This window comes from Papaver somniferum, chromosome 6 (assembly GCF_003573695.1).
Source record: "Papaver somniferum cultivar HN1 chromosome 6, ASM357369v1, whole genome shotgun sequence".
Lineage (NCBI taxonomy): Eukaryota > Viridiplantae > Streptophyta > Magnoliopsida > Ranunculales > Papaveraceae > Papaver > Papaver somniferum.
The window spans coordinates 71,689,946-71,697,633 of NC_039363.1; the positions used below are offsets into that span (position 1 = coordinate 71,689,946).

The 7,688-nt window shown below is 34.8% G+C and overlaps 1 protein-coding gene across 1 annotated transcript; it reads right to left on the reverse strand.

The window, feature by feature from the left end:
• Window positions 1-4,989: 4,989 nt before the first annotated feature.
• LOC113287953 (tryptamine hydroxycinnamoyltransferase 1-like) lies at window positions 4,990-6,693 on the reverse strand. Its single transcript, XM_026536846.1, has one exon. The coding sequence runs from the start codon at window positions 6,557-6,559 to the stop codon at window positions 5,231-5,233; it is 1,329 nt and encodes a 442-aa protein (XP_026392631.1). The 5' UTR covers window positions 6,560-6,693; the 3' UTR covers window positions 4,990-5,230.
• Window positions 6,694-7,688: the final 995 nt, after the last annotated feature.

A 7,688-nucleotide genomic window follows, 5' to 3' on the forward strand; every position in this document is an offset into this window, starting at 1 on the left:
GATTTAGATTATTGTGAGGTGATTGATAATACTGAGCTGTTCTTCGGGAATATAAATCTAGTTTGTCAATTGGTTCCTGTTCACCTTGATTTATCAAAATACGGAACAAAAACTCGTAGGTATTTATGTGGGAGACATATTTATCTATTATCGTAGACTTTTCTGTGTGATACAGATTTGTTTATTGAAGTCTTCGACTTTGGACCGTATCAACTCTTAGTTGTGGATGGGATCAGCTAAGGGAATCAAGTGCGTAGTATCCTGCTGGGATCAGAATTGTAGGAGCACAAATGTATCTTGGATCAGTGTGAGATTGATTGGGGTTCAACTACAGTCCAGAACAAAGTTAGTTTTTTGTAGGATAGTGTTTGTAGCGGCTTAATACAGTATGTGTTCAATCTGGACTAGGTCCTGGGGTTTTTCTGCATTTGCGGTTTCCTCGTTAACAAAACTTCTGGCGTCTATGTTATTTCTTTTCCGCATTATATTTTGTTATACAATTGAAATATCACAGGTTGTGCGTTTGAATCGATCAATTGGGAAATCCAACCTTTGGTTGTTGATTGAAATTGATTGATCCTTGAACATTGGTCTTTGGTACCGTTCAAGTGATTTCTCTTGTATTCAATTAGATTCGCAGATTTCTATTTTCTTGAGTAAGTATTGAATCGAGAAAGAGAGATATAACTCTTTGATTTACTTTTATTAAGATTTAGTCTGATTGTTTAGTTGATTCTCTTAAAAGTATATTGGAGTTAGTCCATACAGATTCCTAAGCGAAATATTGGGTGTGGTTGTTGTACCCCCGCTTTTTCGTATCCTTTATTCTGTTTGTCCCGTCTTTTGATACAAAGATCAAGGTGAAAAGGAACCAACTAATAATTCGGTCTTATAATCCCGAAGATCAGCCTAGAAATATTAGTCACTTCACAATAACCTAACTAATTAACATAATAAGTTATTGCGGAATCACAAGAGTCTGAGACGAAAAACTGTTGTGACTACTCTTTATATCTTACCTATCGGAGATAAATTTCGAGTAAATCTTAGAGAAGAGAAAACTCAATAGGATAGAACAAGTAATATCAGAATATGCAACTACAGAGAAATCGTTGGATCTGGCTTCACGAATCCCAAATGAAGTCTCCAAGTCGTTAACATAATAATGGTTTTGGAAAACCTAGGTTAAAGGAGAATCGTCTATACTTTACAACTAGGGCACAAGAAAGTGTCGGGATTAAGTTTTCCAGTTGCTAGAGTTCTTCCTTATATAGTCTTTCAAATCAGGGTTGCTTACAATCAAAGCTAAGATAGCTTAGTAACAAAGCATTCAATGTTCACCGTTAGATGAACTCCTGATTTAAGATTCAAGCTAAGTCTGCTTAGAAATTAAGCAATCAATCTCCACTGTTAGATGGTCTTAGCTTGTTACACACAAATGAAATATACTTATATTTAGATAAGGGCCACCGTACCTAAACGTGAATATTGAGTTGGCTCAATAACAGTTAACCGAAGTTAGCCATATGAACACTTTTGTCTTAGCCGTATTCATCTAACACTTCTAGATTAAAAATGAAGATCAATCAATCATGATAGATAATCAAATGAATCTAATTGTGTTTCAAATAGAGTTGTTCAATTCTTCACTATATTATATATATATATATATGAACAAAATGAAACGAAATCGGTTTGATTCGTAATCATACAAAGTACTTATACAAGAACCAATTCATGAACATTAAGCCACGGTTTGCAAAGTTAAGTTGCATTCCTTAAATCATAAATGTTTTAGTTCAGGAGTATATGAGAATGATACATAACCGATTCTAGAACTTAACCACCGTGTTAGCAAACTTGGTACGCGAACAGCAACCCCGGACCTTGGCCTAGTCAAGCCATTCGCAAACCCGGTTCGCGAACAACCGTTCCATGGAAAAAAGTTTGACCTTCATTGCTATCGTGTCTTGGAAGAAAGTACTTGTGCTGATTTCGATCGCCATTATTAATATCCATAATGTAATGATCTTTCTTTAAAGTTTATGCTATGAAATATATATTTCTTTCGGTCTCAATGAAATGTTATGGAATACGTATGCTTTTCCCTTTCCTCGGTTTCTAAAAATGACACAACTATGTAAGAATAAAATAATAATTAACTTCCACTCAGAATATTATTATTAGGAAATGATATAAAAACCATTTGCGTGTCCAGTTAACGGCTGGAATGTTCTTTCCAACCCAACCGTCAAAATAGTACACCTCTAGAAAAACCACAAGACCTAGTCGTTAATATAACAGACAGCTGGGAAACAAATGTCGCGGATGGGACCCTAAAGTTACGGTGAGGATTTCCTAGCTGAAGCACGGTCAAGTTTCTAGTCTTAGCAGATACAAAACTACTAACAACTAGGAAAGTCTCAACCGTAGTAGGTACCTCACGGCTGGGAGTTCTTTGAGTCCCAATCGTGACTATCCGATTACGGCTAGCTCGACAAGAAATCCTAGTCGTTTTCAACCCAAAATTCATCAATCTTACCTATTAAACCAATCCAAAGGTAAAACAAAATGGTGAGTTTTTCGATTCTTAACATTTGTGGAGGATTTATTGGTGTTTGGAAAGATTCATTAGGACAGATTCATTCATGGAATCTTAATTTTGTGATTCAACACCTTCGTAAACATTAGAATCATAACAAGTAGATGCCAGATTCAATCCATATCGTCCTGATCTTGTCATCTTGAGAATCAACCTGAATAAACATTTTTGAAAATCGATGAAGATTTGATCAAAAATTTTGATTTTTTGCTTTATCATTGTTTTGTTGTTTGATTTTGAAATAAATAAGAGAGAAAGACGTTGTTGAATTAAATTTGGTTTTGAATTTTGAATTAGATAATAAAATTGGTTAAGGATAAATTTGACTTTTAACACTAAGTAGGTCTCCCCATAGTTGTTTTCAAGATGCTAGAATCTAAAGCTCCCCCCCCTTTTTTGAAAACCAGTGTCTTTCTTTGAATTTAAGTCAATACTCAAATTACCGAGTATGTGCCAAGAAGCGAAAGTTTGACCAAGTGACTTGCTAAGTGAGTGTGCGTGCATGAAGACGCTAAGAAACTCCTTGAGGCTTAAACCAACAAGCTTATTACAGGGGCGTCATAGTTTATTAGAGGGGCGGTATTCAAATAGGACAAAATGGATCATTACATGATCATTTAAGGTGTCGCTTATAAAAAAAATACTGGAAATGACAAATTAACTCTTACATAGTTTAGTGTTGATAATCTAATTTAGTGTTAATGATTAAGTTTTCAATTAACTCTAAATCAAAACAAAATCAGATTTTAGAGTTTTAAAAAAATCCATTTTTTTTTACATTTTCAGTGTTGATTACGGTTGGAATTTTGCTCGTAACCAACCGTAAATCTTAGTTACGGTTCGTAAAAGATGAACTACCAACCGTAACTGGTTAAATTTGAAGAAAACCAATCATAAAACCAGTTACGGTTGGTAACTAAATGCTCAATATGAACCGTAACTCAGTTACGGTTGGTAATTAAATGCTCGATACCAACCATAACTGAGTTACGGCTGGTAACCAAATGCTCGATACCAACCTTAACTGAGTTACGGTTGGTAAACTAAAATGGTTACCAACCGTAACTGAATAAAATTTTCAGATACAAGAACATACGGTTGGTAGTTGAACTATTACCAACCTTAACAACATCAAAGTCTCCAGTTATGGTTGTAATAGAATTAAACTCAACCGTAACTCACATAAACCCAGAAACTTCAATTTCAATTTTCATCTAAAATCCTAATTTTTGATAGAAATTAAACTTAAATCGAACAAGATAAACTAAACCCTAATTGAGTTTTTAAAACATACTTCATATAAGTCATTATACTACACTTGATTAATTTTTGAATCGTCGATTAATCGAATACGATGAAATTTTGAGTTTTAATAGAGGTTATGGTTGATGGGAGGAGGAAAAGAAAAGAAGAAAAAAAACAAATTTTCAATTTAGGTTGAAAAATGGGAAGGATAACCTAGTCAATTTACATCTCCTTTAGGATATCCCCTAATCAACTAAAAAGACATTACTATCACACTACTACCCCTCTAATAAAACATGTCGCCCCTATAATAACCTGTAATCCAATGAAGGACTATTCGCGTGCATGATTACTATGTACATGTAAGATGTAAGCCAATGCCTGGGCCCCGACTTAGTGGGAAGTTGGTTGTTTGATGCATCCATTAATATGATCACATCCAGCATCTCTCTACCAAATTTACTGCTTTTTTTCCACAAAAGAGCATAATATTAATTTGAAAACGAACAACTTGCGTTGAGATGATGAAAGTGCTCCACTAACGTCACAAAACAGACACAAGTAACACGTTACTTAAAGAAAAAGTTCACTAAATTCCTGGAGTTGCAATTATGTGCAGAGAGATGCAAATTATTTGACCAACTCTTTGGCCAAATTCATAAAAACTTACTCTATTTGTTTTAAATGGTTAAACAATGCTCCTAGACTAAATTCCTCATTCAGTAGGACAAGAACAATGTGTAATTCTTTTTCCATCTTTGGGTGGTTTAAATTTTTTCTAGTTCTGCATATTTTTATTTTTATTAACAAGCTTGCAATACGTAAATATGACGGTTTAGAAACGCTCGAAAGCTTTCCATAATTTGGATCGCCAAATTTGGAGCTATAAAATTGAATTTCTCTACATTTTTTTTCTGAGAATAAATTAATATTACTTCCGTTTACGAAAATATGTACTTTCACTTTTTTCATTTTAATCTAAAAATAGGTCAAATTGAAAAAATGAGAGTAATATTTTTCGAGAAATGGAGGGAGTATTTAAATCTTTTGGCTGCTCCTTTTTGTTCTTCAGCTGATCTAATAAAAAGATTCATCCGTAAAGCTACATTCCGACAACATTAAGTGAAGTGTAAAAATTTACATTCTTAAAGTAAATATATTTCATTTCATTGAGACATCAAAAGACACATGTATTTGATTTTCTAATTTAGTATACACAACTCAAGGTATAAGGATAGTAATTATGTGTTGTTTAACACGTATCTTTCCAACTTAAGTTATGCAAAGAATTCAAAAATGTATTACAGTATTAAAAATTATTGCTTAACAAATGAATTAAGTAATTTTTTTTTATGAACTACTAATATTAGTGTACTAATTTAGCTAGTAATCCATCGAGTGAGAGATTTGTTTAAAAAGAGGAACATGTTCAGGCAAGAGTGAAATCACCACATCCACCCCACCATCTTCACTGCATGTAGGCAAGAAGATTATTAAACCTTCAACCGGAATGTTGGGTGGAAAAAATGCACAAGGACTTCCACCACCGAAATCAAGATCATGAAACTGAAATCTTAACCAGCTATCTACTTCCAAATTTGGACACAGTGTGTTTCCAAATTCTGGTGCTGTCGATTCGAGGTCATCCCCTTCGTTATCTACATTTTCTTTTGCTGCTCCGAAATCGATAAATGATTTGAAATACCTACTATCGACACGAATAACCTCATCATGGATAGCTTTGGAGACATAAGCATGACTCTCCTGCAACAACTCCTTAACTTTCAAAGTTGGATAAGCCCATAGTACTAAGTTGCCAAAATACTCCATGGGCACAGCTGGTTTAATTCTTGCCCTTCCATTCACTGCAACCCTTACTTGGGTTGACTCTTCTAGATCAAGTCCTCTAGCTTGAGTCACTTTCTTCCATGTATGAGAAAGCAAGCATTCAAAAGTACTATATCTTTGATGCGGGTTACAATTTTCTCCAAGAACCTTAGCTTTGAGCTTGTTAATGAATTCAGTAGAGTAGTTGATTATTAAAGTCTCAATGGAAGAAAAGATGGGAGTAGTGTCTGGATTAACTGTTGTCTTTTTGAACTCGATAGATGGATGGTCGAATTCGACGGTAGGTGGGTTTCTTGGTTGAGAAACAGCGAACCGATCATGATAAGGAAGTGATTCTAAGTCGAGACCTCGGACCATTCTAGCCCATGCTACAAAGAAGGAACTCATGGATTGACCATCAGCCACACGGTGATGAGATGTTTCACCTATAACTAGACCACCACATGCATATCGGTTGAGTTGAATTTGGAACAACTCTTCAACTCCTTCAACAGGTGGAAGAAGATGGCTAACATCTTTGGATGGATTGAACGGGAGTTGTTCAGTTAGGGTTGTAGCAATGTAGGTTTCTGTTATGCGAACACCAGCATTATTTAGAATGATGCATGTTCGACCAAGATCATCTGTTATGAACCTTCCTGCTAAGTGTGGGTAGTAAACAAGAACCTTGGAGAGTGCATCTTTCAAGACTTCATTTGATGGCATGGGTGGTTTGAATGCATATAAAACAGCTACGTGAAGATCGAAAGCAGCTTTATCGAATATTGTAAGAGGAATTATAACATCTTCAGCAGGAATATGAAGAGATGATGCAAAAGACGAATGGGCTTTCAAGATGGTATTGTTGATTAAACCAATTGCCATTTCTAACAAAGATTTGTTTTAACTGAAAGAACTGGTATCAACTTTCTTGTGAAGTACTTGCAGTTGATATGACTGAATTTTTTGAAACTTGGAATCAGTATGGATAAAGATTGAAGGTTCAGAAGAATGAAAAATGTTGTGATTCCTTAAAGCCACACTACGTGGGGTTTATATAGAAAGAAAAGTTGGTGAAGAGCAATAAGCCAATAAGTAACTAGTGCTCTCTGCCTAACCTAATTCTTAACTGTTTATGATTGCTTTTCTTGCTACACGTTTTCCTTACTATAATTTCCAAGGTAATTTCGTAGTACAATCTTTGTGCGGCTACATGCACGCACTAAATAAGTCTCCTTTCTCTCCTTATAAAGAGTCAATGGTTTCAATCGAGTAAACGAAGATTGTTTTTTTTTTTTCGGAGCAAATCAAGTAAACAAACAAAGAATGATGAGCTTGATGTAGGTGAGATGTAGATGTAGAGACTTTCTTTGAAAGATTCAACGATGAATGAATATATACAGTATCATATATAAACTGTTAAAACAAGGACCAGAGTGTTTGACAATTACGATTTTGGATGTAATATACGTAATGTTTTGCTATATAGAATTCCTGTTACTTTTGACAAATCTTATCCATGAAAATGAAACCTAAAATCCAGTTCTATTTTCTGGTGTGTACTGTTTTGCGCGTAAAAATTCCAGCCTCCCTGCTCTTTTGCTCTCCGTATACATGGTTGTGCACAGTACAGGTCAAACAGAGCCCTACTTAAAACATATATACATATATACCTTTGTGATAATGCATGGCATCTCTTCGGTCATAAAAGATAGCTTTATTCGGACCAATCTGTCATTCACAATGTTAACATAGGTCCATTTTATTGATTTGTGAATTAGCAAAGAATTTTTAATATATCCGGCTCCCTGCCATGACTTTGAGACATGTGAATTGCCCGCGCAAAGGGTGTGATCAGCAAGCAACATCGAAATGAATGAAGCAAACAAACAAAAGGGTGTGTAATTGACAATGTGATAAACATAATAACGTAAACGAAGTAAAAGATCCAATATTCAGATCTTATTCAATCAAATTTCTCTGGTCAATCTAAGTTTAGTACGTATTTGCCGCA

What these genes read in the sequence shown, in the direction of transcription:
- LOC113287953 (XM_026536846.1), bottom strand. Translation starts at nt 6,559, where the DNA reads ATGGCAATTGGTTTAATCAACAATACCATCTTGAAAGCCCATTCGTCT.